Raw genomic sequence first — 25,426 nt, 5'->3', positions numbered from 1 at the left:
TAAAGTGATTGGGAAGAAGCAGTAAGTAATGGCCGGAGGCGGAGGGAGAAAGATTGATTTTCAGACGTCCAGAGACCCAAAAATATGCAGCCGTCGTTAAAAAAATAGAAAAAAAAAAAGCAGCAAACGTCATGTCAAAGGTGCAGTTCAACAAAACGGGCCGGTAACTGTTGAAAGCTTGTTTGGATTGAACCGAGTGTGTGTGTGTGTGTGTGTGTGTGTGTGTGTGTGTGTGTGTGTGTGTGTGTGTGTGTGTGTGTGTGTGTGTATACATGTGTGTGAGAGCATCAGAGAGTTGATGACTCGGGGGAGTTGCTAAGTGATGGTAACCGGACTCCAACATGTTGCAGTCTGGGAAGCTCTCCTATCCTGATGCATAGAAGGTGGGAGCAGAGGGAGGGAGGGAGGGAGCAGCAGCAGCAGCAGCAGCAGCAGCAGCAGCAGGGAGAGAGACATGAGGAATACCTTGTTGTGTCGTGGCAACCTGCCAAACCGTCCCTTCCATTCACAAAAGCTCCAATCTCGGGACCTCGGGCTCGACAACCTGCCCTGGAAGCCCCACGGGAGGAAAAAGACGGGAAGCTTACTGACTCCAGCCTCCGCCTCCCTCCCTGCCCCCCCCCCTCGCCTGTTTGTGGTTCACCTGAGATAGCAGGTGAGCCGCGTTCGAAATCCACTGGATTTATTCCACATCCCCGCCTGGATTTTACTTTAAATAAAGTCGGGTTGTCTTTCATATTCAAAACAAAAATCCACTTCTGCAATGCCAGTTGGGTAAGTTGGTAAGAGTGCGAGGTTTCCAATGACGCCTGACATCATCATGACGACTGACATTGGCAACATCCTAACACGTGATGTTGCCTTTCAATGACTTTCAACCTCCCTCCCTCTCATCATATCACGGCGTTACAGGAAAATAGGTCCTATTAAGAAAAATGTAAGGTGATATGATATAATACAGGCACCTTTGGTTTTTCTGTGCTTGTGTCTGCTAACATATTTCTCAGCACCTCAGATTGGGATTAGCATCGTCAAACGGTGCACAGTGGTGCATCGATGCGCTAATCCGTAATTTTGCAAAAAATAAAAAAAAATCCTGAAAATACGGGCATCAAGTCAACAAGCAGCAGTTTAAAAACCAACAACAAGGGAGAGAAAAAAAAAGAAGTCGGGGAGGTGGAGGAGAGGAGAAAAGTAGGACAGAGATGTGTGGGCTGTGGCTCTGCGGAGGACACAGGCGCTAATCAGGAGCGAGCAGCTGCTATTACTCCGGCGCTCCCTTGGAAAAAGGACGCTTGTGCCAGACATCAAGCGGGTGGGGGGCTGGGGGGGTGGGGGGGGGATAAATCGCAAAAGGCTTCGGTGGGGAAGCGCCTCAGCGTCGAGGACAAAAGGGAAAAAATATACATATCTCACTGAGGCGTTATAATTGATTTGTAGAAACATGCATCTGTGAATAAGGACGGTGCAAAAGTCCAGATAGAAAGACGTTCCTCCAGTCCGAGGTCAGGGGTGGCGGTGCAACCACAAACGTTCGCCAAAACACTACACAGCGCGCGCGCGCACACACACACACACACACACAAAATTGTTTTCCATGCAAGTCATTGAAGCTCTGGCTCCCTCTGGCAGCCCCTGTAGCAGAGGAAAAAAGCACACCCAGAAACACCTCTCACTGAAATATTAAAGGGTAAACGGGAAGCGACAGACCCTCGAAAAACTCAGCACTTTGTTGAGCCTCGGCCCGGTTGTGACAACACGGGCACGCCTGAAATAAACGCGCTGAGGAGGAGTCGGAGAGATGGCGGAGAGAGAAAGTGGAACGGCGGCGGGGGGGGGGACGGATTGAGGGAGGGCGCCGGCGTCCTCGTCTACCTGGAGACGTCCTTCCTCTGGCAGGAAGCGTCAATCCACGTCTCAAAGTTGGAGGGAAAAATTGAGAAAAAACTGCACCGAAGCACGGCTCCTCTAAGTAAGTCCAAAAATAAAATAAAATATAGAAGAAACCCCAAAAAACAAACAAACATCAGTCTGTTGGAACAATGTTGAACCAGGAACACCAGCAAAGGAAGAGAAGACTAGCTGCCATCCTGTCCTGCGATTGGTTCCAGACCCGCTGGTGGTTTTGATGGATGGACTTGAGCTCGAGGGAGACGGATGAGCAGGCATACACGGCAATCCTGTTACTGGTTTGCGAAAATAAAATTGATTTATATGGACAGATGGATTGATGCGCGTTTGAGTATTTCACCCTGCGCTATACTGAGAGCCTGGCATCGGTTTCAAACGAACCTTTGAAAATGGAGTTTGCATGTTGTCGATCCGAAGAGTAGGCAGCTTTTTAAACTGTGGAAAATTTGAGTTGATTTATTGATTGGCTCATGTAACCTCAACTTTGCTGGGACGGATTCCTGCAACCCCGTGAAATCCGAGTGCAGGATCAGTGCTGGTAGAAAACAGACGGATGGAGGAACCTCCAGATCGCCCGGCGCACAATGCTTAAACCACAGGGACGAGACACCAAGACACCTGCGGCAAAGACTTCAGAGATAGAAACTTGACGCCTGAAGTGACTTTTACGACAAAAATAAAACTTGGGCTGAAGCTGTATTTGTCAAGGTTGCCTGTGCATCCCCCCCAAAAAAAACACCCTTAACTCTCGTGAAGAAGCTAATTAGCTGGAGAGCGGGGTTTCTTTGCACCCAGGTTACCTCGCCCAATTCACATTAGACTACATCAAAAGGCTGCATCGTCAGTTTGGAAACACACACACACACACACACATGCACATAAAACCCCACTTCCATCAAAGGCAGCACACAAGGGAGCCGGAATCGTCCTCGCAGGGACTCAATATGTTACAGTGTGGTTTCCCATGCAGCGCAAGCTAGGCCAAGATACAAGCAGCTAAAGCAGAAAGCGGTAAGCAAACAGCCCCGTCACCGTCCAATAGCACAACAGTTCAGATTTTACTCAATTGCAGACACCATCCACATGAAAGACATTGAGTCTTTGAGTCCTTGCCAGTGACTCAGCCTTGGTGCCTTTGTGTAGATGTTATAATATTAGCCTGTAAGGTCAAGTACAGGAGGAGGAAAAAAAAAGGAACCCCTTGATATTGCAAACAGGACTGGAGCAGCTTTGACCAGGTCAAGTTACGCCGTACAGACACTACAAGAACAGAAAGAAGAAGAAATGTGACAGCAAGACTCTAAAGTGGAAAAACTCACATAGAGATCAGTTGATGGGAACTGGAGGCCGAGATCAAAACCTTGTCAGTTCACCGACAGAGAGTCTTAAGAAATCCCTTTCATGGTTCTGTTCGTCCGCCCTCTCTGGGTTCGACTTCAGATCTTTCTTTTCCTCTTTCTTTCTTTCTTTTTTGTTGCCCCTTAATTTCTTCACCAAATCTGGTCAAAGTTTTGGACTTTTTCTATGTGGAGGAGAATCACATGCTCTATGTCCATCCAAACAACTCGACAATTATTGTTCACTATTTTTCTTTGCTGATACCCACAGAGCACCCTCAAATGTAAAACAAAAGAAAACAAAAGAAAAGAAAAGAAAACTCTTTATATCACCAGAAAACAACACGTTTAGCCCTCTGTTTACAGCCTTCTGCTAGAACGAAGGGCTTTGTTGGAACTTCTGCATGCTTGGAGGGGGACAAACCAGACAGAACAAACACCTTGGTGGGGGCTGTGATTATTAACCTGGGAGACAAATTGGAGCTTTTAGTGACATCACAAGGGGCTGGTTTCCAGACTTTAGTGCCCTTGAGCAATTACAAAAAAAAATCTATTTTTAATCATTTCTGGGGAGTTTACTGAGAGCCTGGAAAAACGCATTATTAATGTTGTTTAAAGTGAATTTCACCTGAATGAACCTATAATTATGAGTTAAAGTAACATCGTCACCAGTCATTCAATGCTCTTTTAGTTTAGAAAGAATTGTTTCCGCCTTTTTCATTGTGTCCTTTTACATGCGGCGCTATGATGCTATTGTGCCGCTTCGTTTCAAACAAGTGCAGCATTCGCCGCATCATTCATGCACTTTTCAGCGGCTGCGGACAATAGAACTTTAATTAGCTCTTCAAAGAGTGAGTGAATTCATTCTGAATGGGGCGACAAAGTGCTCGCAGCTTTTTCTGTCTCTCATTAATGGGATGCGTTGGCATGTAACCCTCCTAACTTTGGCACTCGGACAAGATTTTTTTCTTTTTCCCACGCCAACAGCCGAACTGTTTTGTTGGCTACTCCACCTGAGTGTGATTTAGCCTGAATCATTTTTTGTAATGCCCTTAATTTGTGTCACTAACCTCTTCTTTTTTTCTTTTTTTTTCAATTAGAGACACAGTTTTTTTGTATGTATCTTAAAAGCCAACGATGCTGCAGAAGTGTTGCTCTGATGGGGAAATTGATTGCAGTTAGTGAGCTGGCTGCAGTGCAAGTTTGCAACTTGCCAATGTCATGCGTGATACTTAAAACTTGTGTTAGGACACAAACACACAAATTCCAGTTTGTGATGATATTAAAATGATTAATTTTCATAAGCTAATATGCTACTGGCCTAGAATGAATATTGCTGCAAATACCAAGGATTTTCCCGAGATGTGTGAAGTCTTTTCTTTAAAGATGCATCTGATTGCTAACATTTTCCAGCTAATTGTTATGGGTGGATTTTCCAAATGTTGCACACTGAGCTTAAGCCTTTAAGTCCGCGGGATCCTGCTGTCCTCTGTCGGTTTTTCCTGTGTCTTTCCCTCAGGCCTGCGGCTTGCAGGGAAAGTGTAATTTCCTGGTCGAGGCAAGAGAAGAACGGCCTCGGGGACCAACACACACACACACGCGGCACTTTCACCCGAGCGCGGAGCTGCCTGTAATCGGAGCGATACCTGACAGACCGAGAGAGGGGCTGTGTCCAGTCATGAGACATTCAAGCCCCCCCCCCCCCGGTTCTCCGAGCTCCGGTTGCAGCGTTCTTGAGGAAATGAAACTGGAACAAGAGCGACTTGCTGTGTTGGTGATATTCAGGCTACTAACGCGACGCTGCCCCATGAGGCCCCCGTGCATTGATTTGGATGAGGGACAGGATTTAAGAGGCCAGACGCGTGAGCGAGATCAGTGAGTAAGAATCCTGTTGCAGAAACCCTGTTTATATAATTAGCCTTTATCCGTTGTTCTTCTAGATAATAGCTACATCAGATGAGAATTCAATGTGAAAAAAAATCTTAACTGTCTTGAGATGGGATACTGTGTATATGTTTAGGACTGGGTTGTACAATGCAGTAAATGTAAGATGCAGTTGTTTATTGGTCTCACAGATCTGACGATGCGACATCTGACTGGCAAATGCTCTTTACGCCAGAGTGCTTCTGTTCTGTTGCAACCTCCCTGCGTTTTGCGACAGAAAAATATGAACAGATACCAATTTGCACAACCTCAGTGGAGCCCCCCCAAACTGACAGCAAATCGCTAAAATATGCTCCATTTTCTACGTGAGGTCAGCAAATGATTTTAGAGGGAAAACATGTAAAGATCACAAATCGACTGACACACACACTATGGAAAAACTGAAACGGAATTGCCCACTGCTGTCAGCAGCTCGCTGTCTCACGCTGAATTTACATTTTGCATTTCAAATTAAAAAAAAAAAAAAAGAAAGAAAAAGACTTGGAAAGTGCTGGACTCTGAGGGCAGCGTGTCTCCGTGGAGGCCACGCCCTGCAGAAGAAGCAGACTGAGACAGAACGTCTTGTGCAATATGCCGATATAATTGAGCGCTCTCCTGCTGGGAGACGCTTTGGAGTGACACCATCTGCACTGGGCTCGGAACGCCTCCACTTCTTGGACCTCGGCGGCGGCGCTGGTGGTGGTGCTTTGCACTTGTAAATGGATGCTATGGCAACTTGAAGTGATTCTTGTGCGAGCTTTTTGAACAGTGTGTTTCCAGCGGTGGCTGCGCATGAAGTGGTGCTGGAAAGCAGGACGTCTGTGTGTGTGTGTGTGCGTGTGCATGCGCGTGTGTGAGAGAGAGAGAGAGAGAGAGAAAGAGGGAGAGAGACAGACGCTGAAAGCAGACACTGCATTACAGTCCAGCAGTGTGAGGGATTCCCTGTCCGTCCATTCGTCCGTCGTGCAGACACGGCAGCCGCCTCATTGCGCAACCGTTTGCTGCGACTGGTTTTCACTGCGATTCTCCCAAGGAAAGGCAGCTCGGAGAGAAATGTCAGGGAGAGGAGCCGCCGAGTCGCCGAGTCAGTCCAGGGGAAAAGCCGACTTCTCGGCCTCCGAGCAGTGACCAACCCCGAAATCTACGACCACGATTGTAATGAGGGAAATGACGCGGAAAGAGGCAACGTCGTCCGCCTCCCAGAGGGGTTGTTCACACCAGACATCCTCCCAATCCCCCACGTTTAGTGCATGGAGGCTGTTTGCTTTCGAAGATCCAACGCCATCACCTGGGGGGGAGGGTGTGGACACCCTGCGCAACACCTGCGCAGAGGTGGGCTACAGACGGAGAAGGAAAAAAGGAGGGGGTCCAGGTGGGGTGGGGCAGGGGGTGGTCCGTTGCGGCGCAACAACAGCGGCGAGGGCTGACTTACAGAGACACCACCACCACCACCACCATCCCCACCCCCTCCAAGCCCTTCTCTCTTTCTTCCCGGCGAACCTGATGACTACCAGCTCCTCGGGGGAGACGTCCCCCTCGTTGCCATGGCAATTGAATGTCAATCAAGAGCGAGAGAGCGCGGCCGGGAGAGGGGGTGGGAGGTGGGAGGGGGAGGGGCGAGGGGGAGTGATGGAATTCACACCACCACACACGCAGAGTGTGTTGGCGGTTCACCGAGCGAGCGTCACGTCGTCGGAGATGATCCGAGATAAAAGACTGTTTACTCATTTCAGTCAGCAGGGGGGAAAAGACATCTTTACTTTGAACGCTGTATTGTAAAAACACGTTGATGTTTCCATACATACACATTTGGACTGCTGGATGTGGTCTACTGTATATTCATAACCAGGAACATCATCATCTTCTTCTTCAGTCTCCCTGTTTCTCAGCATCTTTCGCTGCTTTATCTCATCCTCTGGCCCATCTCCCCCCTCCCCCTCCCCCTCTCTCTCTCCTCCTCCTCCTCCTTTGTCTCCGTGGCGATGACGGTGGTGTTAAGTCTCGGCGGGGCTCCAGCCAAAGTGACCTCGCCATCGACCGCTAATACAACTGTCATCGCCCGCTTCCCCGAACCGCCAGGACGGAGGAGCGGCGAGAGGAACAAAGAGACGTCTGAGTGCGAGCTGAAGGCAAAGAAAATAAATTAATAAATAAAAAAGGATGGAATTATAGCGGCCCTGGAGAGAGAGAGAACAGCATGGAGCAAGCCGGGGGAGGCGAGCGGGAGAAACTTATGTCAGCCGGGACGTAGTCGCAGAGAACTGAGGTCAGCCGGTGACAAAGCTGCACACGGGGAGCGTCACGGTCAGACGGCGGGAAGTGAGCGAGCAAAACAATGTCGTCTGGTGCGCGCACACACACACACACACACACACACCTGCGGCACGTCTGCGGCCACTGAAGTCAGTGTGCAAGTTCACACCAGGCGCCGCTTTGGAAAAATACGCTGGTGTTCTATTTTTCGCAAACGCGTCAAGCACAGCAGTAGACTCGTGAAGGCAGGAAGTCAGCGATCGGGAAACACGGTGGATCCGGTGGATTTTTCATCATACGTTACTGTGAACTGTAAACGTGACGTATCAGCTGCACTGTTGAGCTCGGCTGTCAAACAATAAAACAGGTCTCACTTGAAATCTAGAAGTATAATGAACTAAGAACCTTCGCAGACACGTGTCCACCCATGATTTGGTGTTAAAAATCCACTGAGGTTGGCGAAACAAGACTAGAGACATCCAAAGGCAACTGGAACGCGACGCCACTCGCAGGTCTGGCTTTACACGACCAAACAGGGAGAACAACATACACCCCTTCCATGGAGGCTGACCAACACTCATTAAAACTTTTTAAGGACTAAACGAAAGAGTACAGGGCCAATGTTTGCCGCGCCCGCTCCGTGTCTTTCCGTGCGTGTGCCTGGAGCCCAGCGTGTTCCGGCTTAAAAGCCACCGTTCAGCAGTGAGCAGCGGCAGCAGCAGCAGTGTCGTTGGGACTCGGCAGAATTGGACTCCACTCGGTGGAATCTAGGGCACAGTTGGCAGCGGGGCATTACCTCATTAACAGTTGTGGCTACACACAGCTCTGACTGCTGGCCATGGGCAGCGGAGGCCTACATGGTACAGCACTGTGTGACCAACAGGGGAAAAACAGCGGGAGCTTTTCGCTCCACTCCAAGAGGTGTGGCAGTTTTTTCTTTCGTTTGTTTGTTGACCATTTCGTTTTATTGGACACGTAGCTGCAAATGATGTCAAGACCTGAAACACTTCCTTCCCCTACAGCCTCTCCAGCGCCATCTATTCATTAAGCTCGCCTGCAGTATTTACTTAAACTTGAAGAGCCTCTCTGAGCTTCTTGTTTCTGCCATCAGCGGCCCATAAAAGTGTTGTTTCAGTGAGTGATTGATCCCGGCTTTCCGGTTCTCAATCAGCGCCGCTCTCCTCAATAACATCCACGGCAATTTTCAGAGACGCCCCTGGGTCACTTTCTCATCACTTCCATTGTCGCCTGCCACTCTTTGTGCTGTCTGCCTCTTTGTTATTATGGGCTAAATAAGCCAATTATAAGACGCTGTGCAGAAATGACAACGCAAAAAAAACAAAAAACTGCCTGATCGATGATGGAGCAAATGGAATGTTTAAAGGACTGAATATATCTCCATTATCAAGTGCCTTGTGAGGGTTTTTTTTCCTCAATCATCCTGGAAACAATTTAGATTGCCAGACAAACTGCAGATTAAGCCCTCTGTTTAAAGCCTCCTTTCAAAATGGAAGAGCCTGGCTCACTAATTTCAAACTGTGTATCCGGTTGCAACTGTCCTGGCGAAATAATTGGGCCTCGGCCACTAAAAAGAGCGATGATGAGCTGCAGGTACAGGAAAAGTGCAGGTTACAGAGGCAACTAACTAACTGCAATAAGCGCATATCACTGTGTTGTAAGACTAATAATAATAATCATTATTGCTGATGTCATTACCGACTTGTATAACTTGCATTTCATTTACTGCTGGTTCAAACACCCACAGTGAGAAACACATTCACGTGTCTTCACCAGCTGGTTGCACAGTTTTTTGTTGTTTTTTTTTTCCCCAAAAGAGCGCAAGAACACTGCAGTAACAACTGAAGGTTGCACGTTCCGAACCGTCTCAAATGAAAACATCCGGACAGCAAGTGAACAGCGGCCTGATGAGCCCAGCGGAGACGGATCCTCCCGCCTTTTCTACACGGTCGTAATCTCCCGGCTATTCGCCCACGTCATCAAAGTCGAGAAACTTTCCGCCGACGTCCTCGCTTGGTCGCGCCGCGGCCACTGATTAATTCCCCCGGCAGCTCTGACACTCGGAAAATGGAATGTCAGAATTGTTGCCGTAATTCTGACGGGCAGATGCTGCGCAAAGAGCTAATTGAAGCCGCGCAGGGCACTCGGCAGAAAATAATTAATTGCATTATTACTGCGGTGTCAGATGATCTATTTAATAATTCTCACTGTGGCACAAATGAACTCAGAAGTCCCGGCGAGAAAAAAAAAGAGGCGGCAGACGGCTGTTGTTTTATTTTTACAGCCTCATAATCAACTTCCACTGCAGCGCTTCTCTTGTGATCTCGCTGTTCACTCTCTCTCTCACGCATACACAACACACACACATATAGCACATATTGACACACAAGCAGGGGAGGAGAGCGGATTTTGCTCTCTGCTGCTGTTTCCTCTCTGTTGCACAATAAAAAAATAAATAAATAAAAAAAACCCAACAACCCACTGACAGCAGCAACAAGCTTTGACATGAAGCATGTTAATGACTTTGTTTTTGGGTCTCGGTTTTTTTTTTGGGGGGGGGGACCGCGAGCGAATGAGTGTTTTGGCTCAATTAGTTTCACAGTGTCTCTGGCACAGACAGGTGTAAATGAAACCCGACACAACCCGACAATCATCGTCGAGAGCTCGGATCAGGAGCCGGGGAACGCACACACATGCCAGCAGCCGCATTGGACACACACACACACGTGCGCAGGCACAGGCACATGCACGGTGAGCGGTGAGCAGGAAAATGATTGAACAGAAAGCACCGGGCTTTGGCAGGTTTTGCGTGACGGACATGTGCAACTACGCAGGTGGCGGCGGAGTCGAGACGGGAAAAACAAACCGCCGACACACGGAAGGCCTCGTTATTATTCAGGACATCAGTCACATATCGATGATGAAATGTCAGCCCGAGTGTGATGGACTTATTAAATGAGCCGTGCGCCAAAAAAATAAAAAAATAAATAAAATGTCCAGGGTGTCCGTTCGAGCTGCTCGGGTCGAACGTTTTAATTTCATGTCTGCTTTGCTAGGTCGAACTGCAAATGGTAGGGGCGGGAGATTGTAAAAGAGTTGGGTTTTTTTCGGAATACCAGAATTTTGATCGTTTGACGAAAAAAATAAAAGACATTTGACTTTCACCAATGTTTTTTGACAGTGACATGGTTCTCTTTATCCTGTGAGTCCATCCTTCCTTTGCTTGCTCCGCTTTTTTAGAATTTTCCGCAACACCAACTGTTTGTGATGTCACTGAGGTAACTGAACTCACTCCCAGGTTAGTTAGTGACAACACCCTCAGCCAAGTGTCTAAGACGCTTGGACAGCAGAGCCACTTTTTTTCATCCCATTTCAAAATTTGAGGAAGGTCCAACGAAACACCGGTTTCAGCAGAGAGCTGTAAACACAGGGCTAAATGTGTTGCTTTCTGGAGAGTCGGAGAAACAATTTCAGGTCTGGGTATATTTCAGTGTCTATACCAACAAATGACTGCAACGTTATCCTTCTCTGTCAGGACGGTGAAGTTGGACAACTGCACTCAGTCTATCCGTCCTCTGCTGAGGTCAGGATCATCGTGTTATGTCATATTTTAAAAGAAAAACTACAATACTGGGACTGGTGGAAAGTGCGAACGCTCTCAGTACATTAACTCGTCATGGTGGAGATGATTTGTCTGCTGTCACACTGCCGGCTACCATGTCAATTCAGCTTGTGTCTTTGTTCCATTCACTCGTCCTTAAAGAGCAAGAGAGAGATTTTGTGCCCAGTGGGGAGGTGAGAGAGAGGAGAGCCGGCCGGCACCGAGCGGGACAAAGACCAGGCTTGGAATCGCTCATGGTTGCCGCAGCGGGGGAAATGCCAGACTGGCCAAAAACAAATAAATAACCTTCTCTCGCTCTGGAGCAGGATGTTTTGAGATTTGCCTCAAAAGTGCGGAAAACGGAATATCAAAAATGCCGCTGAATAAATCAATAAACACTCACTCAAAGACTTAACAGAGACACTTGCTCCTATTTCAAAGCGTTCCGCAATAGTTTTAAGCTTCTTTCAAAAGTCCTTGTGGTGAAGCGTCTAACGATCTTAGAGTGCACCGCATGAGGCTCCACGGGGTGCAGTTTTATTCGTTGTATGCGAGCAGTTCAATGTGTTGGCTGGTAACAAAAGGGGACTTGCAGAATATGTTTGTCTTCCACTATTCAGTGAAAATTAAGAGCAGCCGAGGAGTGGCGAGTGTGTCGCTGGGAGATAAACACTCTGTTAATGAGTGGCTTCAGTTTGCTCCTAGAATGAAAGAAAAAAGGAATAAAAGGAAACAAAAGTCTTAAAAAGATTTTGTGACAGCTAGAAGAATCTCGGAAATAAAATCAGCAGCAGTTTCTTTTCTGAACCGTGTGCAGGAAAGAGGCAGTTTTCTAAACTGTTGTGCCCCTTCAAGGAACCCCCAACTAATCCACTTAGACACGGAGTCTGAAAATATCCCAACTCCATTTTATACGCAAGCCACTGCTGACAAACCACAGGAACAATGTGCCTTCATGTTGTGGACTCCAAACCTACGTCTATACCAATACTGTGTTTTAATGACTTGGAACCCATTAGGGTTGTGGTGGCTTTGCTTTCAGAGGTGTTTCAGAGGTTTGTGTGTCTCACAGATTCATCAGTTCTTCTTTTTACCGTCCATTTGAAACACACATCAGGTGTCACGAGCACATCAATTAAAAGCGGCGTCCCACAAGGACTGAGTCTTGGCCCAAGACGGTTTTCTCATCTCGCAGAAAACATGTTTTTATGTGTTCTTCTCATTAATGGCACAGCACCATTTTTTTTCCCTTTGACGCTGAAATTCAAAGCGTCAGATTTTCATCTTTTTTCTAACAGGTTACCATATTGGTCGTGGGCTCCTTTCACCACTCATCGCAACATAAGGAAAAAGAACATTCGCACCTCCCGTACAACCGTGCTCACGCACACACACACGCTAACACTCATGCATACATAACTGAACATTATGACACACTGACTATATAAACAGTATGTTGTAGATGTATCTGTAAGGAGTGATTTGTTTGTAAGGGTTAGTGACTTAGCATCTGAATTTGTACAATACCGACCCTCCTGAACAGTTTCCTCCATTTCCTTATCCTCCATTTCTACTTCCTGCCCTCTATCTGAATTCGCACAACCTTTGCGCGTCAGCTGAAACCCAAGTATTTGTCTAGAAAGCACAAGATTGTGTGTGAAACACAGTAGCAGCTTTGTTATAATCCCAAAGACGACAACGGCACCTTTGATTTCCAGCCTTGATCCGACTTCTTTTCATTCTCCTTTCGACACAGACAACACTCTCTGCTCCGCCGCCGTGCCAATTTAGACTAGACGGGTTTGCGCTCTCTGGTCTTCTTCACACGCCGAGCATGGCAGATAGCGCTAAGCGGTGCTCCGCCGTGCAAAACAGTGAGTGGAGGGTCGACGACGACAGTGGCAGTGGCGGCGGCAGAGGAAAAAAAAGCCCCTGCAGGTGTGACGCGGTGAGAGCGAGGGAAAACCAGCGGGGCTGTTCAATTATTTATGAGATGAGATTGTCTGTTTATCAAACTGACGCCCGGAGCGTCGGCCATGATTAGACTCAGACAACGCCAGCGTTCTCTTCTTCTGCTGGCTGCTGATGCAGCTTCTGCAGACGCGGGGGCCGCCACTAATGAATAAAACACAGGCGACGTTGAGAAAAGCCAGGCCCGTCCGCGGACGGTGTGTGTTTTAGTCTGCCTGAAGAGGATCTTTCGAGAATATATACAGTATCTTTTTTTTCACGGCAGTAAAAAAAATAAAGTATGGCGATTCAAAGATTTAGCGTCCGCGGCTAGCCGTCAATCCAGCAGCAGTCGAGGCATAAAGGCAGCATCTGGTGACAAAAGAGGCAAATAATAAAAGAGGGACACACACACACACACACACACACACACACACACACACACAGTTCTGTTCTGTTCATTATTTAAAGTTAAAAATGCATTATAGGCTATAATAAACGCAGTCAATGGCAGCCTGTTACTGATGCAGATGGTCCTGAGCCACGACAGAATGCAAGTTATAAAAATAATTCCCCCCCCCCAAAAAACACAATTTCCATTTCCCACAACACGATTTCCCATCAGGCAACGCTCCATCGCAGAGGCCACTCGCTGAGGGAGCTGATGCGTGTGAACAGCTTATGTTTCCAATTCATTTTCCTGCTTCACAGGCTTCCTGTGGCAAAACTGAGCCGGTCTGTCGGCGCGTCCGCGGCGAGACTTGTCCAGCCACCTGACGCTGATCCCGATCCCGACTTCCTCGACACAGTCGCCGCCATAGAGTCCGATTAGATCACCGCCCGAGTGAAATCGTGACGCCACCGAATGAGGCTGACGCACACCGAGCCCTCGGGGACGTCGGCGGGTGGGAGGGGGAGTCGCCTTTTTCATCTGGATGAGATGCAAACAAGCGTTGCTGATTTCCTGTGCGGGTAGCAGGCTTTAAGAGCTCAGCGAGCAGCAAACACCGCCGCATGGGCAAGTGTGCAAACATTTGTGATTGACACACACGGCGTTGCCTTGTTCAAACTCTGCTGTGCTGCAGCTTCACACAACTTCATTTACAAGTCGTCGTCGTTTTCATGTCTTTTCCCAGTAATCCTCCTTTTTATATGGCAGATGAAAATAAAAAGAATTGTTTTCGATACGCAATCCTCTTTGTTGTAAATTAGATTGTCAACCTCTGATTTTAGTCCAAAGAGTATTTTGACGCCTCTGTGTTGCAACGCAGGGCACTCATTTCTCAATGAAATGTGCAGCAGCTGAAATGTATCCACAGGAAAATGGTTCCATTTTAACGATGTGAACAACCCCGGTCGATAGACATCCTCTTCCAAAGCATAGCCCGGACCCTCTCTCAATTATTTTCCCAGATCCAATCTGGCCAGTGTCACATTTTCATCAGGGTGCAAACAGTTTTTGCGGCATTGCGCCGCAGCTGCGGTGCAAGAGGGACCGCGGGCTGATGGACGAGCAAAGCTGCGTCACGATCTCTCGCCGAAATTAGACGTTTTGTCAGGAGGAGAGACGTGAAAAAGACGGCGCGAGGCAGCTGAAAATGGCCTCTGTTGGGGACGCTGAGACAGGAGGTATGGCAGGAAAAGGAGGGGGGTTGGTGAAGAGGAGTTGGGGGGTGGCGAGAGCTGAGTTGTAGCGCGGCGGCAGCCAGATGCTCCAGTTTCCTTGACAGAAATGGAGGTCAAGTGCGGCTTTATGTGCCGACGACGCAGGAGGAGGAGAGCGGCGAGGACATAAAGCGAGAAGGATGGAGGGGAGGGAGGTGGAATCATGACTTTAACTAGCGGTGAGGGACGCAGGAATCTGAGAGCGCCATCCGTCTGGCTAACGGCAGAATGAGGAAGGGCGATGACTGGGACGGATGGCGCGAGGATGAAAAGCTCTGCAAGGAGTCCAAGAACGTTATAATAGGCGTAAGTGATCAGGAGGGATAAAAATAAGAATTAAAAAAAAAAAAAACATATGCTGACTTCACCGGTGGGACAGATGGTAATGCGGCGGCTTAGCGGACAAACGGCGCTAATGGAGAGAAGAGGCAGCACACAAACAGCATTTCTGGGAGTGTGCGCATCGTCTATTTCAAGACAACAGATACCTAAATATATATATATATAAATATATATATCAGGAATTTATCCATTAGGCCAGCGGAGTTCTGGATGTAAAATAGCCTTTTGTGCGGAGGCATTTTCGAATCGGATCTCCTCTGGGCCCCGGTAATGATTTTTCTCTGAGTGCAACATCCAGCCAGCTAATGCGCAAAAATATCCATCACGCAACATGTTGTGAATAAAGAGAAGCCTGAGCTGGTGCAACAACCAGAGTTTCAGCTTTGTGAAGAGCGAGAGCGTTAAGGCAGCCGCAGACAACACGGGGTGGCGAGGGCGTAAAGAGGGCGCGGTGGGGGGGGAGTTCGACCTGCGCAGCGGTTATAATTGCCCCGACAGAACCCGGAAACACGCACCGCGCAAACAAATGCCGGCTTCAAAGTCAATAAATCGCTCATAGTCGAGGGCCAATTTCCACAAAGCAGCGCGAGCAACAAATGTAGCGAGCGTATGCGCGGGAAGCGAGTAAACACGCTGCCGAGAGAGAAGCAAATTGAAATAGCGCTTTGATTCTGTGGAGCATGTGTCGAATTTGGAGGAAAAAATGAGAGGAGGCGACTCTCTGACGTTTGTGGCCAGAAGTCCGTTCAGCCGACTGGACAGGATCACAACAAATTAAAAGGGCTGCGATGCGAAATGCATTTCTAAAAATGCGCTAGCGTTCGGCCATTTTTAGAAGGGAGAGTGCATTATCGCGGGAGGAGAGGGGAGGAGGTGAGGGAGGGAGGGAGGAGGGCGGGGAGGAGTCTACTTTCAGCAGCTGATCGATAAATGCAGCGCTCCTCCTGTCTCTGTGGATGAGGATGGAAATAAAACCCCTGGCCGGCCGGCTAGCGTGCATAACACGACAACCAACCAACTGTCCAGCTCGGCAGCGAGGCTCAATGATCTGTTTTCATAGTTTAATCTCTGTGCTCGGAGGGCAAAGACTTTTTATTTATTTTTTTTTCCCCTCTTAAAAAGCGGGGGTGGTGGCAGTGAGGAGGAGGGGAGGAGGAGGAGGAGGTGGAGGGCGGCTCGGGTTTTGTCAACTTGGCCGCACCACCTCCCTCTGATCTCACCGCCCCAAGAAACAGGACATGGAAATGTGTAATTCGGCCATTGTGTGCACGTCCGCGGGCGAGCAAGCGAGTGAGCAAGAGACAGAGAGAGAGAGAGAGTCTGCGATGTGAGACTGCATATAAGGAGCCGTATTGAAAGACTTACTCCCCGCCGCCCCCCCCCCCCTGGGGTGTGGCTTGTGCGTGCAACGCCTGCACATATTGCATGCGATCAGCATACAAATGTCAGGTCTGGCAACCCATCTGGCCCTTAAACAAGCCTCCCTGTAGCCTCAGCTCTGCCCGGCGACCGCTGCGCCTCCGGGCTTCCGGCGCTACAAAATATCAGGTTTTTGTTTTTTTCTTGCTAGGCAGGAAGGCCCGAGGCGGCGCAATCAGGCGCCATCACCGGCTCTTTATCGCCGCTCATCCAGCCCGAGCAGAAAATTCAGAGGCCCGTTCAGCAGCGGTGGGCATCAGCGCCCGAGGAGACGACATCTTCTCCTTCATCAGGCGGAATGTTGTCACTGAAATCCATCTGGCAAAGAGACCACGGATCAAATCAGCCTCATTTGTACGGCACCGCATCATAAGAAAGTTGAATGGACGCTTTGTATCTCGAGCAGGTCGAGCCGTAACGGTATTCAGTATTCACAAGTCAGAAACCCTGAGCAGACCCCCAAACTCAAATCAAGCGTTGGGAGGGTCGTCCATCGGAAAACATTCATAAAGTGGACACAAAGGTAAAGGTGACACTTTGTAAGGTGATTGGCTGAAGTGGCCAGGGCAGAATTCTCCCTGCCTGCTCGACCAAAAGATATACGTCTACCGAGGGCATCACTGACCCATGGTCATTGGGAAATGAAGTGAATAAAAACCTTCACTGATACAGTTTTTCTTCTGATGTGACAGTGACATCCACTTCTTAGAGATCCGCCACTCTAGCAGCAGCTGGCCTCACACTTCCTGTTTCCAGAGCAGCTACAACAGCACAAGGTTTGGTTTCGCCATGACCCAGAGTGAGCTGATTGCTCGAGGAATACAGTGCAAATTTAAGATTGATTTGATACGCTTTTTTGGGTTTGAGTTTTCAAAATGGACGGGCAAATTTTGACAGAGGAACCCTGAGTGATCCAGCTACCAACTTAAGATTCACTTTAAGACTTAAGTTAGATTTCAAGTTCAATTCTTTTAAACGCAACTTTTTCAACGGGAGTCAAATGGTTCCGGATCCGAACAAATCCTAAGCGCTGAATCAAACGCGTTCATGCAATTCCCACTAATTCAATCACTCTGCCTGGTCCCAAATCCCAACGTACGCTGAAAGAAATATATTTTTTTTAAAAAAACAGATTCAATCCCTATCCCCGTGTCCCCACGCGCTCCTCGAGAAAGTGAAGCGCCACATTTCTGCATAATCTCCGGCTTTCTTGTCTCTTCTACCCCCAGCTGAGACAGACTCCCAGGAAAGCCGGGCTTTTTTCTCGCATTTTGATAGCCTCCTCTGTCACGTAATTGGAGGGGTGTGGATGGCGGGGTGGTTGCTCTCCGAGTGCAGGCATTAAAGGTTTGTTCCCCTGTTATCAGCGCTAATGAGAAAATGAGCAGCGTTACCCAGATATGCTCCAGAGCGGCGGGCGGAAATTTAATGTGCCGTCTGTAAATAACACACAACAGCAGCAGTCAGATTTGCACTCCAGCGCTTAGAATTCCCCCATCTGTGCAAGCATGCTCGTTTCATCTCTCCGTTCTCTGTGGTATAAAAAGTCTTTTTTTTTTTTTTTTTGGAACATCAAGACTCTTTTTTTTTTTGCTATAATAAAAAAAAATTTTGAATAATAGCTCCCGACATTATAAGCATTAAACAGGGAGCGCCTCCGCTCTAAAGGGAACCACCGGTTCATAAAATATTTGCAGGGATTGTGAGCAGTCAGTCCAGGCCATTATCATCCCCCCACCCTTTTTTTTTTTTCCTCGACAGACCAGCTTGGATGCATAGTATCATCTCAATGTCTCACTTCGCCGCATGTACAAACCTTTCTTGGCATCTACAAGCAGCTCAGCCAGCCAAGGGAGGCTTTTGTCGACTGCTTCCCGGCCTGTATTAATATTTACCAGCCTAGGAAACACAGCCACATGTCAGCCATGAGGCGATGTCTTCGCGCTGCTCGGTTGTTTGGGATTAAAGTGCGATCCAAACACACGATTTGCGGCGTCAGAACATTCTGTCAGACAGTGGAATTCCCCCGTCCCATTTTGTGCTGGCACGACTCGGGAATTCCTACAACGGCCGGTGAGGAAACACTGGAATATTAAAATCCCCACAGAATTCAGAACGGCGATGCATTATGCATATGGGCAGAATCTTTTGTCGAGTAAATGTTCAGAGGCGAAGACACGGGAAGGGTGCAAATCGCACTTCACAGGATGTTTCTTTTAAGCGGTTTTTCTTTGCATGGATGAAAAAAACAAAATCCCTGCAGCAACAAATCACTGCAGAAGCGTAAATTTCTAAGACTCGCACCTATCGCCTGTGTCAGCGCTGTCAGTTCTGTTCAGTTCAGTTTGCGTCAGTGAAAGCTTGCAGGGGAGAAATTAGTAGTGTTAAAAAAAAAAACAGGGTCACGGCAGGTCCTGGTTGTGTCCCATTCACGACGTTCCTGACTCGACGGTGCAATCGGCCAACAATTTTAGCTGAACTTTTTAGCAAAAAAAACATAACACCATTGCCTCTTGCCTTTGTACGTGCATTCAAAGCTTCTGAAAATAACAATTAGGTGGAACTTGAATAGGGAAAGAGATGAGCGATGACTCCACGAACTTGGCGGGGATTTCCCAACGAACCCTCGCGGAGGATTTCCTCCTCGCCGGAGACTGACGCGGTTCCTCTCTCGCTGAGGTGCTAATTTTGGCTTCGCACTGATTAAGCCGTCCGCCGCGGCGCCAGGAGACCCATGTGTACGCGTGGTCCGCCGTGTGCCCGAGCGAGCGTGAGCAGAATCCCCGACGCTCGCCGCGAGGACTGACAGGGAAGAAGCAGCGAGGAGCAGAGGATTACAGACTGGAAGACGGCATCCCGCGTGTTCGGTCGACAATCAGCACAGGGCACGGAACAAGGCCGGCCATTCGGCGATGACGGGCGCCGGCGCCCAGGTGCGGGGATGGAAAGCAGCTAATTGAATTCACGGCCGAAAATAGGACGGAGTAATGAGACATGATGAGGGTGTGTGCGTGAGCGTATTTTCTTCTTGTTTTTTTGACTCCCGTCAGCACCTTTTAGCTTTGACGCCGCTGCACCTCGTGACAGCGAGCTGCTTTCGAAACATTCCAACCAAACAACTCGGAGCCGCCGTGACACCTGATGAGTTCTGACAGAAGTACGGCGAGGGGCGAGGCTCGCAGCGGAGCAGATGCTACCTATCGGCAGTTTGGCCCCTCTCTCATCGGCCCATTATCTTCATATCATGTGTTCTCGCGGTGGGTTGCGAACTCTGGCTAGGCTGACAAGTGCGGTGCTCCCTTTGGCCCCCCCGTCGCCCTGCAGCAGGCAGCCAGGCGCATCGTGTCCGTGGGGAGACGGTGGCCTGACCGTGATCCCTCAACCCAGCCAGCCAGCCAGCCAGCCAGTTATTGTCACTTTGCTTCATCTACGGAGGAATTTAAATGAGTCCAAAACATCGAAGGAATACGAGCTAAAGGCCCGGTTTCACAGACAAGGCTTAAGCCTAGTCCCAGGCTGGAATGCTGTTTGAGCTGTCTTAACTTTAAGTCACTTGCACAGACTTGTCTTAAAATAGCCTTAGACTTTGTGGGTTGTGGATTAAAAATTGCAAGAGGGTGGATTAGAGCTACACTAGGACTAAATTGAAGTTTATATTAATCCTGCAAAGAGGCAGGTTTAACTTCAGCTTAGTGCTGTTTGTGAAAGGGAGTGCATAGTTCATAAAATCTACAAAGAGTCCAAAAAGGTGCACGTTAAAAGGGTGAGTGTTAAAAATAAACTGTCTTGGAGACATTTGCCATTCTTCAATAGCATTTAAAGTGAACCTGGTTCACCAAAAGTAACATTCCCTAAATGTTTTACCTGGTTTCCTGACAACTGGCCCAGTGTGGCCTCACTGACAGCTGGCGAGGTGAAATCTGAGGAACAGCGGCTCTGCGAGGCTCTGCGATGCTCTGCGAAGGTTCAAGGTTCTGTTTTTTTTTTTTGAAAGGCAACCAGCCTGCATAAAAGTGGCTCACCTTCAGACCATCAAGCCTTTTTTGCGTTCGGCAAGAAACAGAATGCGCTCGCACGCAAACACATCAACTTCCTTTTTTTTCTTTGCGAGCAGAAAAAAGGAGGAAAAAAGAAAAGGAAAAGAACTGACAAACGTCAGGAGACGTGATGACCAAGCGTGTAATGTGCTTGTTACATGTCAAGAGACCGACACTCCAGTACATCCTGTCCGCTGTCGGCTGCAGAGAGCTCGTTAGAGGCTCTCCGTCAAAAGGTTCGCTTCCAGATGTCACCCGCCACAGAGCCGACGACACGCGCACACACAAAAACCAATTACCGGCGCGGCGGCCGGGCCAGGCCGAGTGCGTTGTTCTCCTCCGCCGCCGCCGCCGTCTTTCCCCACCGCCAGATATGAGGGGAAACAATCAATGGATGCAGCGGCGTTCATAAACTCCGGCCGATGCAAGTGTGGCCCGATCGATGGCATCGCCTTCAGGTGAGGCTCAAAGCGACTCCCAGACTGCAGGAGTGCTGAGTGGATAATCTCATGCACTGAGCTGAACTTAAGCGCGCACGCTGGGGGGAGGTGGTGGTGTTGAGATGATGTCACCAGCCACATGGGAGCGTGTGTGTGTGTGTGTGTGTGTGAGTGTGAGGCTCATTCTGTCAGACTCGCGAGGGTGTGAACGGGTAAAATGGATCAGAGGGCATCAGGCGTGGGCTCCCTTGTGTCAAACGCGGTAGTTTGGTGAGTAACTCCGCCTCTGGCACACATGTCCACATGCGTCAGACCACATCATGACTTTGAAAAAATAAAAGTGCCCATGTTCTCACCCTCCTCCCCCCACCTCCTACCCCTACTGTGTAGCTGATGGTGAAGCTCAGTCACTCAACCCACACTGAATGAACCATGTCAAGCAGGGGAAGAGGAGGGAGGGTGGGAGGGGGTGGGGGGGACAGAAAAAAAACACCAGTGAGTCAGGATTTTAAAATGTTTGGACTCCTGTCTCACCGTGTTCTGAAGCAGGATTTCTGCAGCCGCTGGCCGAGCAGCAGCCCTTCATCATCCCCACCAACCGCTAAATGCCAGCCACTGCGTCTGCCTGCACCAAAGCAACTCGCTGCTGCTGCTGCTGCTGCTGCTGCTGCTGCTGCTGCTGCTGCTGCTGCTGCTGCCCAAGCCGCCAGCTTAAACTAGGAGGGTTTTTAAAAAATTATTATTATTATCATTATCATTATTAATTTATCTATTTATACTACTACGACACCTGGTACATGATGCCACAAAGCACATGGACTGAGGTCTGAACTACACACATGCACCTAGAGAGTGTTATTTTTTAAATATTTTTATTTGATTTTTATGATGGGGGAAAACGACGTCGAGCGTCGCAGAGGAATCAATGGCATCATGTCTGTTGGGGGTTTTGTGGGGGGGAGGGGAGAGGGCTATTGGAGGAGGTGGGAAAGTGACGGCGGGGTGGGGGTGGGGGTGTTGGGTTGGTTGTCTGCCAGCGGTGGGAACAGATGCTCGTCTGGCCTGTGGTTGCGGACATGGATCATTTGATGTCGTAGTGGAAGGAAAAGGGGGAGGTGGAGGGGGAAGGAAGGAGCGAAGGAGGTGGACGGAGCGTGCATTTCTGCGTGTGATCCACACGCATGTGCACGCACAGCAGCTCATTCAGCCACTGTACCTGTCCGCCTTTGAACAAACGCAGCGCCTCTTCCCTCAGCGCCGTAAGCGCAATGGCGCACCGTCTTTAAAGAATGGCAGGCAGCCGTGCAATTTTAGGCTGTTGCACGTTTTTTCCTTCCCCTCTATAATTCTCATACGTTTTTTTAATCGGGGCAAGGGTTGGGTTGCATGAATTTTTCAGATATTTTTTATTAAGGGCAAACGCGGGAGTGCTGCGTGCGTGGCGCGACGCGTAAATGGCATCACCGCGGTGCTGCTGATTTTCATCCCAGTCATGAACACAGCGGCGGGTTATATCAGGTGACAGTCAAGAGGAGGTTAGAGGGGCTGGAGTGAACTCGGGGGGAGGAGGGGTTGGAGGAGGCGGAGGAGGAGGAGGGGGTGTGCACGGCTTTACGCACTGAGGGGAGGGACGAGAAGGGAGGGAAAGGGAGGGGGCGTTTGGGTGATTCTTTTTTTATTTTATTTTTATTTTTATTTTTTTTAAGGGCAAAACTTTAAGCGTCTTACCTCCACACTTGTCCCAACTGAAAGATGTGTATGACGGTCTGCCAGAGCCAGACAGACAGGCGGCAGTGCCTGTCCCTCTGCAGACCGGCCGTGGCGCTCCGGCTGCTCAGCCCCTCCACCGAGCCCAGTCCGCCCCCTGTGTAATCCTGCACGAACCACCTGAAGCTCAGGATCTGGACCAGCACCGAGGGCACCAGCACAAAGAAGAGGGTCAGGCCCGACCACAGGAAGTCCTGCTTGTGGTAGTAGTCAACGGCCAGCCACAGATCGGTGCCCACGTCCCAGAAGAAGACCAGCAGCGCCAGGACGATCCACAGGCAGTCCAGCCAGAGGCGCTCCTCCGGCGTCGGCCGCGGCGCTTCTCCCCCCTTTCCCTTCCCCTTCCCCTTTTCCCTCCTCTTCCCCCGGAGGTAATGCAAGCAGGCGCTCCGGCAGCCCCAGTAGCACGACGAGGTGTTGCAGCAGTGGCAGATGTGGAACGAGCTGCCGTCCCGCGCGTCGTCCTCCCCGCTCCCCACCACCTCGTCCAGGTTGTGCAGCTGGGCGAAACCGGTGACGACCCCGCGACCATCGGATTTCGCTGCCATCTTTCCCTCTGATGTTCCCACCTCCCTCGGCTTCCGGGGTTCGTGACGACACTTCCCTGACACCTGTTTTGCACCCCAGATGTTGGAGCAGCCATCTAAGCGCGGGGCGTGAGCGCGTCGTCGCCGCCGCTCGCTCGGTCCCTCGGTGGCGCACCGGCGGCGCCGCGGACGCAGCGGCAGCAGCGGCGGCAGCAGCGGCGGCGGCACATCCTTCCCTCGCTGCCCTCCCGCAGTTCCTCCGCCACCTGCGCGTGCACACTAACCCCGCTCTGCAAGTTTCAAGTGTCCAACTCCGGCGGCGGCGACGGGCTGGTTTATTTTACCCCTGGCTCTCACCTCATCCAACCTTGGCGCACTGCTTCCCTCCCTCTCTCTCCCTTCCTCCCTCCCTCTCTCTCTCTCTCCCTCCCTCTCCCTCTCTCTCTCTCTCTCTGCAGCTCGCCTCCAGCTGCAAGTGTCATTAGCAGACCATCCCTCCACTGTCCCGCGTCGACGTAATTCATCCCCCATTTCTCTCCACCCCCTCTCTCTCTCTCTCCCTCTCTCTCTGTCTCTCATCACTCTGTCTCTCTCTTCTTGGTTGCCATCTAGTGTCTCGTTTGAAGACCCCATGTCTGGAGCAGAATGTATGATGTAATGCAACTGAGCTCGTCACAACCAAAGGCAGGCCGTGAGTCGTTTGATATTTGAGTGAATCACGGTGACAGAGATATTGAGTCGGTTCAGGTTATAGGAGGAGGATGGAAGACAAGAAATACAAGTTAAAGGTCCCGTGCTTTGCATGGTTCATTTTGCGACAGTGAAACAGTCATTGGTGCTTGCAGCCTGTCAGTGAGCCCAACAGGAATGAGGAAAGTCCATCTTTCGTTTCTTGCTTGCTCAATATCCCCAGAAACTGTATGCTAAGACGTACAGAACTTGAAAATGAACCCTGTGTGATGTCATGCTGGGCACCGATACTACTCCCTGGTTCGAGACAGAACCGCTGGCCAGATGTTTGTTCGACTGCCTTGTTTTATCCCCTATATGAAACATGCAGAAGGTCAGACAAAGGGTCAGTTTTAGCTGGAAACAACTGTTTCTATAGGCACAGGGCTAAATGTGCAGGGCTTTATTGGATTGTTTGGTAATTAATCCAAGTGCAATTACTGCTGCTCCACTGGGCCCTGGGTGCAAAGTGAAGACCTAAATACGGTTCTAATATGGGACCTGGACGAGCACGTGCATTTGCACATGAGCGTATACGAAGTGGCAGCCAGGAGGCATGATGGTCTTTTTTTCTCAGTAGCAGCTAAAGAGTTAACAGTCTGCTGTAAAGTGACCCCTCCTCAGTAGCATATGCAAGCACTGAGCTGGAGAGGCGGCTGCAGGCTCGACAACACTGTGATTAGACTGTGCACAAAGAGCCGCCGTGCTGGGTCACATCCAGCTCCGGCATTGATTGGATCACTTTCTCCCTGTTTGGAGACTGGATTACAGGGGAGCTGTCCAGTGCTGAAACCCTGCTCAACCTCTCACTTTCTGAAAGATTTCTTTGTCTTGAGGTAAAGATTCCCTTTACCGTGAATTACAACAGGTGATAGACCTTTGTTTAGGAAGCTCCTTGTATCTCGCATCTCCCTGCTCTTTCATGTGCCTTCATGGAAACGCAAAGGGAAGTTGCTTCACAGAGAAAACCGTCAAATACAGGACGTGGACATAGTAATTCAAGAGCCCGCACTGGTACAAAACATCAGAAATTAAGGGATTTTAAAAAAAACTTGGTGTGTTTGAATAAATGCATGAGAATGTGTTTGCGTCAAAGTGGCAGCATAAAATGTTATTTGTTCGCTTTGAAAGAGAACTAGATGCAATTCCTTTTTTTATGTTCATAGAAAACACAAGACATTTTAATGCAGCAAAAGGAACACGGCCAAAAAAACAACAGGGCAATCACGAGACATCAATAAACCTTAGTCATTTAAAAGCAAATGAAACATCACACGCCTGGCACTGGATTGTGGGTTTAGCGAGTGGGTGTTGCACGACTTGCAAGGAAAAGTATGGAGTTAGAGATCACGATCTTGTCTGGTTGCTGGAGTGCGGAGAGCTTTTCAGTGACTCTGAAGAACATATGCTACTCACGCCAAAATAATGATAATTGAAATTATAACAATGCTGGTGATTAATACTTGGAACAAAGGGAGTGAGGACCGCAGACCATCAACAGGGACGA

General features: G+C 49.3%; 1 protein-coding gene across 1 annotated transcript in view; it reads right to left on the bottom strand.

The window, feature by feature from the left end:
• xkr6b (XK, Kell blood group complex subunit-related family, member 6b) overlaps positions 1 to 23,566 on the bottom strand; it is a 39,349-nt gene extending 15,783 nt beyond the window's left edge. Inside the window, exon 1 of the mRNA XM_076044683.1 lies at positions 22,625 to 23,566. Coding sequence (XP_075900798.1) covers positions 22,625 to 23,211 — 587 coding nt within the window. The 5' untranslated portion in view covers positions 23,212 to 23,566. The remainder of the gene's footprint in view (positions 1 to 22,624) is intronic.
• Between the last annotated feature and the right edge of the window lie 1,860 nt (positions 23,567 to 25,426).

This window comes from Nelusetta ayraudi, unplaced genomic scaffold, assembly GCF_046127955.1.
Source record: "Nelusetta ayraudi isolate G7.1 ecotype Tasmania unplaced genomic scaffold, CSIRO-AGI_Nayr_v1 ptg000082l, whole genome shotgun sequence".
Lineage (NCBI taxonomy): Eukaryota > Metazoa > Chordata > Actinopteri > Tetraodontiformes > Monacanthidae > Nelusetta > Nelusetta ayraudi.
The sequence above is the reverse complement of the archived record's forward strand: the minus strand, read 5'-3'. Positions and strand labels throughout refer to the sequence as shown.